Source organism: Erinaceus europaeus, chromosome 20, assembly GCF_950295315.1.
Source record: "Erinaceus europaeus chromosome 20, mEriEur2.1, whole genome shotgun sequence".
Lineage (NCBI taxonomy): Eukaryota > Metazoa > Chordata > Mammalia > Eulipotyphla > Erinaceidae > Erinaceus > Erinaceus europaeus.
The window spans coordinates 56,589,277-56,600,351 of NC_080181.1; the positions used below are offsets into that span (position 1 = coordinate 56,589,277).

The 11,075-nt window shown below is 47.2% G+C and overlaps 1 protein-coding gene across 7 annotated transcripts in view; it reads left to right on the forward strand.

Moving 5' to 3' along the window:
- ZNF774 (zinc finger protein 774) overlaps positions 1-10,636 on the forward strand; it is a 58,611-nt gene extending 47,975 nt beyond the window's left edge. For 2 of the 7 annotated variants that reach the window (XR_009546634.1, XR_009546631.1), the window contains 3 exons: positions 2,014-5,128; positions 8,094-8,820; positions 10,554-10,636. Coding sequence is in view for 1 of the 7 variants with exons in the window: in XM_016185533.2 (XP_016041019.1) it covers positions 2,014-3,251 (1,238 nt within the window). In the remaining 6 variants the exon portion in view is untranslated. Of the gene's footprint in view, positions 1-2,013; positions 7,283-8,093; positions 8,821-10,553 lie in introns of those variants that run through there. The other 5 variants (XR_009546633.1, XR_009546636.1, XR_009546635.1 and 2 more) reach the window with 5 other exon arrangements.
- Positions 10,637-11,075: the final 439 nt, after the last annotated feature.

The window sequence follows — 11,075 nt, forward strand, 5'->3', positions numbered from 1 at the left end:
AGCAATGACAACAACAATAATAACTACAACAATAAAAAACAACAAGGGCAACAAAAGGGAAAATAAATAAATAAATAAATAAGAAAAATTTAAAAGAAAATTAAAAAAAAGAAATCTAACATTTTAGCCCATCCATATATATATATATTTATTTTATCTTATTTATTTATTTTTAATTTTTTATTACCTTCATTTATTTATTGGATAGAGACAGCCAGCAATCAAGAAGGAAAGGGGGAGATAGAGAGGAAGAAAGACACCTGCAGCCCTGCTTCACCGCTCACAAAGCTTCCCCCCTGCAGGTGGGAACCTGGGGCTCGAATCTGGGTCCTTGAGCATTGTGACATGTGCACTAGGTCAGGCGCGCCACCACCCAGCCCCTTATTTTTATTTTTTAATGAGAGACCAATAGGGAGAGAGAGGTGCAGAGGCAAGTACCAGAGCCCTGCTCAGCTCTGGCTTATGGTGGTGCTGGGCACTGAACCTGGAGTCTTATAGCCTTAGGCACAAGAGTCTATTGCATAACCATTATGTTGTCTCCCTAGCCCCCTCCGTCCCATGCTTAGAAGGAAAATTTAGAACGTTGTTCTACACTTCTGTTCTTACGATTTTAAATTTGACTTCTCGAGTTGTCATCAGTTTGCTGAAAGTCTTCATTTAAAGGATGCGCTGGAAGCACCCACTCCCCACGCAGAGCGGGGGAGCTTCCTGAAGAGCGAAGCAGGTCTCTAGGCATCTCTCTTCTTTCCTCTCTACTGCCACCTCCTCTCTTAATCTCTCTCTGTCCTATTAGATTAAATAAAATTAATAAAAAGGAGAGAACGGCCATCAGGAGTAGTGGATTTGTCCTGAAGGTACTGTGATAACCCTGGTGACAAAAAAAATATATATATTTTTTTAACTTTGTCTAGACTATTACATCTTTGAAAAGATATCGCCCAACTTTAACAATATGTGCTATCCATGTGGCGTATATCAATGTCACCTCAGGATTTATCCAGCTATCTTGTTATTATAAGATTTATTTATTTGTTAGTGAGAGTAAGGGCTGAGGAGAGAGAACCAGAGAATCACGCTGGCACATCTGATGCTGGAATCCTACCTGGATCTCATGCTTGAGAGGCCAGCGCCTTATCCTCTGGGTCACTTCCTGGGTCACCACTTGGATACCTTAAAATGGATTTAAGAATTTCTGTTTTCTGCGGCTGGGTGGTGGTGCACCTGGTTGAGCACACATGCTACAGTGCGCAAGGACCTGGGTTCGAGCCCCTGGTTCCCACCTGTAGGGGGAAAGCTTCACAAGTGGTGAAGCAGGGCTGCAGGTGTATCTCTGTCTCTCTCCCTCTCTATCACCCCCTTCCCTCTCCATTTCTGGCTGTCTCTATCTAATAAATAAAGATGAAAAAAAGAAAGAAAGAAAGAAAGAAAGAAAGAAAGGAAGAAAGAAAGAAAGAGAGAATTTCTGTTTTCTGGGGCGGGGTAGATAACAATGTTTATGCAAAGAGACTCTCATGCCTGAGGCTGTAAAGTCCTAGTTCTCCCCCCCCCCCCCCCCACCGCCATAAGCCAGAGCTGAGCAGGGCTCTGGAGAAAAAAAAAAGAATTTGTGTTTTCTGTAAACTAAATGAATTTCAATAAAATTTTATAGAGGAAAACCAAAGTATTGAAATCAAGTGTAATTGGTTTCAAAAGCATTAATTTTATTTTTTCTTTTTTTAAAGACTTTATATTTTATTATTTTCTTTATTTACTCATTTATTGGGTAGAGACAGAAAAAAAATGAAATTGAGATTGAGAGAGCGGGAGACAGACAGACACCTACAGCACTGCTTCACCACTTGTGAAGCTTCCCCCCTGCAGCTGGGGACAGGGGGCTTGAACCAGGGTCCTTGTGCAATGTAACGTGTGCTCAACTGAGTATGTCACCACCTAGCCCCTTTAATTCTTCTGTTTTCTGATATTCTTTTCTGAACCTGATCATGTTATTCTATGTCACTTCTGCTACCTTTTCAGACTTTGAGAATCAGGTGGCAAAAGCCAGTCAGAAGATTTCTGAAACAGCAGAAAAGAGTGAAACATCCTCAGAAAGGGCCGTTAAAGATACTCCTCATGATCCAAATTGGGAAGGAAACTGGGAAAGGGGCCTTGTGTTAGCAGGGCAACAGGCAGCCCTTCCAGAAGACAGCCAGCAGGAGCCTTTTCCTCAGGAGAAAGATTCAGACAAGTTTCTGCAGGGGTGTGTTGGAGAGAAGCCTGTGTGTGCTCAATGTGGGAAAAGCTTTCACCAGAGTTCCTATCTCGTAAGACACTTGAGAACCCATACCGGTGAGAGGCCTTACAAGTGCATCGAGTGTGGAAAAGGCTTTAAACAGAGTTCAGACCTTGTCACCCACCGCAGAACACACACGGGAGAGAAGCCCTATCAGTGCAGTGGGTGTGAGAAGAAGTTCAGCGACAGCTCGACCCTCATCAAACATCAGAGAACCCACACAGGTGAGCGGCCCTACAAGTGCCTGGAGTGTGGTAGGACCTTCCGGCGGAAGCCACACCTCATCGTGCACCAAAGGACACACACGGGGGAGAAGCCCTACACGTGCCTTGAGTGTCACAAAAGCTTTAGCCGGAGCTCAAATTTCATCACCCACCAGCGGACCCACATGGGAGTGAAGCCTTACCGCTGTGATGACTGTGGGGAGAGTTTCAGCCAGAGCTCCGACCTGATCAAACACCAGCGAACCCACACAGGAGAGCGGCCCTTTAAATGCCCTGAGTGTGGCAAGGGCTTTCGGGACAGTTCTCACTTTGTAGCCCATATGAGCACTCACACCGGAGAAAGGCCCTTCAGCTGTCCTTACTGCTGCAAAAGCTTCAGTCAGAGCTCACACCTGGCCACACACCAAAGGACACACACCGGCGAGAGGCCCTTTAAGTGCGAGAGTTGTGGCAAGGGCTTCACAGACAGCTCTGCCCTCATGAAGCACCACCGGATCCACACGGGGGAGAGGCCCTACAAATGTGAGTGCGGGAAGAGCTTCAGTCAGAGCTCCCACTTCATCACCCACCAGCGCATCCACTTAGGGGACAGACCCTACCCATGCGCTGAGTGCGGCAAAACCTTCAACCAGCGCTCCCATTTCCTCACTCACCAGAGGACACACACAGGAGAAAAGCCTTTTCACTGTAGTCAGTGCGACAAGAGCTTCCGTCAGAAAGCGCATCTTTTATGCCATCAGAACACCCACTTGATTTAGGAATCCCTGTGCTCCTTTCCGAGACCCGCCGGCTACTGCCTTCAAGCGCCCCAAACTGAGAAAGCCTAAGCCCGGCCACGGCAGCTCAGGCTGGGCCCAGGGCTAGTCTCCCTCTCCCACCACCCCTCCCGCCCATTTTTCAGGACCCGTAGAGCAGTCAAATGATGTTCCAAACACAAAAAGCACCCCTTCAATGTTTTTGACAGCCTCGCAGGGAAGTGTGAGTTTGTTTGCTAGAAGAGTAGTGGGATAAAGATGGAGGCCACATAGACACTGCCTGGCACAAAGCAGATGCTCAATAAGCAGCCTCCGTGCACTGTCTCTATTGAGGATCAGTATCTGAGACCTTGTATAGGGCCCCCAATATGGGACCTGGCCGTTAGTACAGCTTGGTTAATTTTACCAGGCTTGTTACTTAGTAAGGAACTTAACAATGCACTCCCACCCCAGAACTTGCAAGAAATGAGGTCGGAATATGAAGGTTTGGGTGTGTGAACACATCAATTTAATAAAGGAGAAAGCAGTCTTGCAGCCCCGTGAGATGCAGGAGCCAGTCACCAGAGGTCGCACTGCTGTGACAGTGCAGAATTACCCAGAGGAGGTTTGTGGTCTTGTACCTTGGGCTGAGAGAGTTTCAGAAGCTCCTCGCACAGCAGCATGTGAGGTGCTCTCACGGGAGGCTGGCACCTTCTGAGGCACAGAAGTAGCCTGTGGGGAGCGGACCAGAGCACTGGGAGAGGCCTGTGAGGCTAGGCTGTGGAGCCGAGATGCCTGTGAAGGCTGAGCGATAGCTCAGGGGTCCTTCCTGGCCTTGCCTTTAGCTAAAGGAAGTGCTTTCTCATTTGCTGGGCCGCTGGCCCAAGCTAGTGAAATTCTCAGAGCTTTTTAGAGTCATCTCATGTAATCTAGTACAGTCCTGTATTTGATTGGAACAAACTGAGGGAAGGCAGTGTGTTGGAAAGAATATTGGCTTCCCTGAGAAGGTGAGTGTGCGCCCTGCTCCGGCGCCAGATTTGCACCCTCTCAACCTTTACCTTACCTGCCTCCCGAGGTTGCTGTGAGGCTCTCTCAGGCATGTGCTTGATGTGAGCACTTCCCTGTTACTGTGGAGTGTGATGTCCTAAAGTTTAATGTGACAGTGATGTTGCTGACGTGCTTGGCTCCCCAGCAGTGCTGGCTAGTATTTCTCCAGGTGCCCCCTTCCCTTTCAGAATGAGGGGCTCCCTTCTTCCTCTCTGAAAACCCAGCACCCAGCCCACCTGCACAGGGGAAGCATCACAAGCAGTGAAGCAGTCCTGGAGGTGTCTCTCTTTCTATCTCTGTCTGTCAGAAACACGGCCAGTTAAGTGCACATAGTACTAAGCACAAGGACCTGTGCAAGGATTCGGGTTTGAGCCCCCGGACCCCCACCTGCAGGGGGGGACACTTCGCAAGTGGCGAAGCAGATCTACAGGTGCCCATCCTCGCTCTTTCTTCCTTTCGGCCTTCTCTTCCCCTCTCAATTTCTTGATAACCCTGGGGGCAGAAAAAAAAAAGGTCAGCAGGATTAGTGGAGCTGTGTAGACACTGATAACCCATGGTAACCCTGGTGGAAAAAAAAAGATCTAAGGACTCCCCCAACCCCCAACCCAAATGCTAAACCGCTCACTAGGGGTCACATCACATTATAACAAAAGATCCAGAATTTGGTTGCAGTTTTGCTCAACAGCATGGAACAGGCCAGTGCTGGAAACTGTTAGTGACTAAGGCCACGCATGACCAGAGGCGCCACCTGCCACGTGTCCACCAAACTGCTAGTGACGACAATAGCGGAGGGATGAAGCCTACGCTCAAGGTGACTTCAGAAGATGTCGTGTTTGACCATCGTGGAGGGTAAGGTAAGTAATGTAAGTGGTTAGGAGGGAGTTGGTGTTTAACACTCTCCAGAGAGAAAAGTCATAGGTTTGAACCTTCCCTCCTTCAGGTGAGAACTGGGGGTTTGAACCCAGGTCCTTGCACATGGTAACAGGTGCTCTCAACTGCATCACCACCCAGCTCCCTAATTATTATTATTTTTTAAAGATTGATTTATTTTTAAATGTTATTTATTTATTCCCTTTTGTTGCCCTTGTTTTATTGTTGTAGTTATTGATGTCGTTGTTGGCTAGGACAGAGAGACATGGAGAGAGGAGGGGAAGACAGAAAGGGGGAGAGAAAGACAGACACTGCAGACCTGCTTTACTGCCTGTGACTCCCCTGCAGGTGGGGAGCCGGGGGCTCAAAACTGGATCCCTTGTGCTGGTCCTTGAGCTTTGCACCATGTGCGCTTAACCCGCTATGCTACTGCCCAACCCCCACATATTTTTAAAGATTTATTTATTAGTGTGTGCGCATTTGGGGGGGGGAGAGAGAAAGAGAGAGAGAGAGAGAGAGTGATCCGGGAGGTGGTGCAGTGGATAAAGCATTGGACTCTCATGCTTGAGGTCCTGAGTTTAATCCCCGGCAGCACATGTACCAGAGTGATGTCTGGTTCTTTCTCTCTCCTCCTGTCTTTCTCATGAATAAAGAAATAAAGTCGGGAGTCGGGCTGTAGCGCAGTGCGTTAAGCGCAGGTGGCGCAAAGCACAAGGACCGGCATAAGGATCCTGGTTCGAACCCCGGCTCCCCACCTGCAGGGGAGTCGCTTCACAGGTGGTGAAGCAGGTCTGCAGGTGTCTGTCTTTCTCTCCTCCTCTCTGTCTTCCCCTCCCTCTCTCCATTTCTCTCTGTCCTATCCAACAACGACAACAACAACTACAACAATAAAAAAAAAAAAGAAATAAAGTCTTAAAAAAAAAAAAAGAGAGAGAGAACCAGAGCATGACATAGATGCATGCAATAGAACTCAGGACCTCAGCCTTGAGAGTCCAACACTTTTCTGTACTACATTATCTAGGGAGCTCAAACACAGGGTCTCAAGCATGACAAGATATACACCCACCAGTGGAACTATTTCCTGGTTCCCTAAACACATTTATTTAATTATGAGATCTGGAAGGTGGTGCTGTGGATAAAGATTGAACTCAAACATAAGGTTCCAGATTCACTCCCCAGCACTGCATATGCCAGAGCGATGCTCTGTTTCTGTCTTTCTCTCTCCTTCACGTCAGTAAATCTTATTTATTTATTTATTATTGCCTGCAAGATTATCACTGGAGCTCAGCCTGCGTGACAAATTCACCACTTCTGACTGTCATTTCTTCCTTTTTTTATTTCTTCCTTTTTATTCCTCTTTCTTATAACGTTTATTTATTTTATTTTATTTGATAGGGCAGAGAGAAATGGAGAGGGGCAGTGAGATAGAGAGGGAGAGAGAAAGAGACACCTGCAGCCCTGCTTCACCACTTGTCAAGTGTTCCCCCCTCCCTTTCATGTAGAGAGTGGGGGCTTGAACCTGAGTCCTTGTGCATGGCAATAAGTTAGCTTAACAGGGGCCAGGCGGTGTTGCACCTTGTTGACTGCTCACATTATAGTCTGCAAGGGCCTGGGTTCAAGCCCCTGGTCCCCACATGCAGGGGTAAAGCTTCATGAGTGGTGAAGCAGGGCTGCAGGAGTCTCTGTCTCCCTCTCTATCTCCCCTCCCCAATAATAAATACAATTTTTTTTTAAAGTGAGCTTAACCAGGGGCACCACCTCCTGGCTCCTTCCCTTTCTTTTTTCTTTTTGACAGAGAAATTGAGAGGAATGGGAGAGAGACCCCTGTAGCACCTCCTCAGTGAAGCTTCCCTCCTGCAGGTGGGGACCCGGGGCTTGAACTGGGCCCTCGAGCAGGGTAATGTGTGTGCTTTACTGGATGCACTGCCACCTGGCCCCAAATAAGTCAGTCTTGAAAACATTTTTTTTAATTAAAAAGAGGTCAGTTCCCCTCTGACAGTCTCATGATCCTTTTATGTTCATCAAAATCCTTACACCTGTCGGCCATCTTCCTGTTCACATTCACTTCCCTGTCTTGGTGAGGTCCTTGATAGGAGGGAGCCATTTCTCCTCTGCCGTTTTTTACGTGGGCAACTCAAATGGCCTGGTTCAAAGTAAATGTTCCCAGGAGCTGGGTGGTAGCGCAGCAGGTTAAGCTCACATGGCGTGAAGCGCAAAGACCGACATAACGATCCCAGTTTGAGCCCCAGTTCCCCACCTGCAGGAGGATCGCTTCACAAGCAGTGAAGCAGGTCTGCAGGTGTCTATCTTTCTCTTCCCCTCTTTGTCTTCCCCTCCTTTCAATTTCTCTCTGTCCTATTCAGCAACGACGACATCAATAACAATAATAACAACTACAACAATAATAAATAGCAAGGGCAACAAAAGGAAAAAAAAGTAGCTTCCAGGAACAGTGGATTCAGGCACCGGGCCCCAACAATAACCCAGGGGGCAAAAAAAAAAAAAAAAAAAAGTAAATGTTGCCAGGGTGAAGTCGTGAACCCTTCCTCACAGGCACGGAGCTTGTTGTGTGGAAAGTACCTGTGAGGTGGGGCTGCAAGGGGAGGGAGCACCCCAGGAAGGCGGGAGGAAGTGTTTGGAGTATCTCTGGGAAATGGGGTGTGGCCTTTGGCGTTCAGCAGAGGGGCTTGGTCAGCACTGAGGTGGGGAAAACCTGAGGGGAGGAAGCCCTCGGCTTGCAGGGCATCTCACCCTGCCTGGCAGGTGCAGGTATGTGATAAAGGGCCATTCATCATGAGTCTGTGGCAGCTGCGGGTGCCAGCACCCGAGGGCAAAGTCATGAACCATCTTTCTGCCTCAGCCTCGGTCTTCTCAGACCCCAGTGTCAATCCCTCTCCTTCCCCTTTCTGTTAAACTTCCACCCATAGCCAGCTGTGTTGTCGTCAACAGAGTGCACACTTAAGAGCTGTGAGACTTTGGACAAGTGACTTACTCTCTCTGACCCTTGCATCCTTATCTGCAAGATGAAGATAATCCCAGTACAGTTGTTCCCACCTCCCACCCCAGGTTTCACTTCCTGTGGCTTCAGTTATCAGCTGTCAACTTCGCTCCAAAAGGAGTACTTGCTAGGAGGTATTTTGAGAGAACGCTTCCAATAACTTCATTAGAGCTCGCTGTTGTAATCGTTCCATTTTTTTATCGGTGTTAATCTCTGACGGTGCCTAATTTATAAGTGAAACCTTATCATGGTGTGTGTGGATAGTCACGCCTGACTTAGCAATGGGAATACGTTCTGATAGTTGTGTCACTGGGTGACTGATTTGTCTGAACCTTACAGAATGCACTCACAGGAACCTAGATGGTACTGCCCACCCCACGCCTCTCTGGACCCCCACGGCCCGTGCAGATCAGCACTGACTGAAGCGTCACTATGTGGCGTATGACAGCATAGGAAGATTCCTGGACCGTGCCTGGCGCATTGCATGTGCGCCACAGAAGCCGACCACAGCCATGGTGACTGCCATCTTTCTCTTTGGAGGAGGTTCTCCATCCATGAGGAAACTTGAAGAGAAAGAACTCTATGCAAAGGCAGATGGGAAAATGTTGTTTTGGAAAAGAGGAGAGAAATTATTTAACTGAAACCAAAAAGTTGAGGCAGATAGCTGTTGACTGAGAGGTAAGAACTTCTATGAACATTTTTCATTGTGAGCCAAGAAACACCTGTGTTAGCCTCACCTGGCTTCATTTAAAATGTAGAGTTGGTGACCCAACTCTGGTAAATTTCCACAACAGAGTAACATATAAGAGGGAAAATGAGGGGCTGGGCGGTAGCGCAGAGGGTTAAGTGTACCTGGTGTGAAGTGCAAGGACTGGCGCAAGGATCCTGGTTTGAGCCCCCAGCTCCCCACCTGCAAGGGGATCACTTCATAAGCAGTGAAGCAGGTCTGCAGGTGTCTGTCTTTCTATTTCCTTCTCTATCTTCCTAGTCTCTCTCCATTTCTCTCTGTCCTATCCAACAACAACAATAATAACAACAGCGACAATAAATAACAAGGGCAACAAAAAAAAGAAAAAGAAAAATGGCCTCCAGGAGCAGTGGATTCATACTGTAGGCACTGAGCCCCAGCGATGACCGTGGCGGCAAAAAAAAAAAAAAAAAAAAGAGGGAAAATGAACCTAACTACAGTTATATGTGTAAGCACTCAACATTGAGTACAAAAACAGTATGACCAGCAAGACACAAGGCTGTTCACCTGGAGAGCATCTCTGCTTTACCACACAGCCGGCTTTGAGCCTGAGCTTCACCTCAAGTGTCACTGGAGGACACTTGAGTGTTGTGATCTCTTTCCCTCCCCCCCTTTCTCTGGCTCACTCTCTTTGTTTTTTTTTTAAAGAATTTATTTATTCATGAGAGAGATAGGAGGAAAGAGAGAAAGAACTAGTTATTACTCTGGTACATGTGCTGCTGGGGATTGAACTTGGGACCTCATGGTTGAGATTCCAGTGCTTTATCCACTGCACCACCTCCTGGACCACTGTTACTATTATTATTATTGCCTTCAGGGTTATTGCTGGGGCTTGGTGCCGGCACTATAAATCCACTGCTCCTGGTGGCCATTTTTCCATTTCATTGGATAGGACAGAGAGGAATTGAGAGAAGAGGGGGAGATAGAGAGACACCTGCAGATCTGCTTCACCACTTGTGAAGCCTCCACCTTGCAGGTGGGGAGTGGGAGCTCGAACCCAGATCCTTGTGCAGGTCCATGTGCTTAGTACTATGTGTGCTTAACCGGGTGCATCACTACAAGGTTCCTCTTTCTTTTTTTTTTCTAAATATTTATTTTCCCTTGTTTTTTATTGTTGGGGTGGTTATTATTATTGTTGTCGTTGTTGGATAGGACAGAGAGAAATGGAGAGAGGAGGGGAAGACAGAGAGGGGGAGAGAAAGACAGACACCTACAGACCTGCTTCACCGCCTGTGAAGCGACTCCCATGCAGGTGGGGAGCCCAGGGCTCGAACTAGGATCCTTAATCCGGGCTTTGCACTTTGCGCCACCTGCACTTAACCCACTGCGCTACTGCCCAACTACCTCTTCCTTCTTTTTAAAAAAAAATCTTACTCTGGGGAGAAGCAGGAGGAAGGATCCTGGTTGGAGCCCCCAGCTCCCCACCTGCAGGGGAGTCGCTTCACAAGCGGTAAAACAGGTCTGCAGGTGTCTGTCTTTCTCTCCCTGTCTCTGTCTTTCCCTCCTCTCTCCATTTCTCTCTGTCCTATCCAACAATGACAACATCAATAACTACAACAACATCAATAACCACAACAATATTAAACAACAAGGTTAACAAAAAAGGGAAAATAAATAAATATAAAAAATTTTAAAAATCTCATTCTGTTTATTTATTGGGTAGAGACAGAGAAAATCAACGGCAAGAAGAGAGAATGAGAGAGACACCAGCAGCACTACTCCACTATTCATGAAGCTCCCCTGAAGGTGAGTCTGAGGGTTTGACCCCAAATCCTTACGCATTATTGTGCTCACTCAACCGAGTGCACCACTCCCCAGCCCCTATCTCTCTATCTGAAGAAGCTATCCTGGAGTGGTAAAGCCTGGGCGGTAATAACAGGGAGAAAGGAAAGTAGCAAGAGAAAAGAAAAACGCAGATTGTAAGGGTCAAAATGCGATAAAGATCAAAGCTGCCAAAGCTATACGATACATTGTTCAAACTAATAAAGATACAGACACTGTAATGAGAAACAAAGTTTATTGGTACAAGATCCAGGGTAGTGCTTAACAGGGGTGGATGAAGAGTGATAGGTTTCTGTTTCCTAAATTTCTGAGCACACAGGTTTTCTTTTTCTTTTAATTCTGTCAGTTGCTAACCTGACATGCATCTTCATGCTTTTGGTTATGCATATTACCACTAGGATTT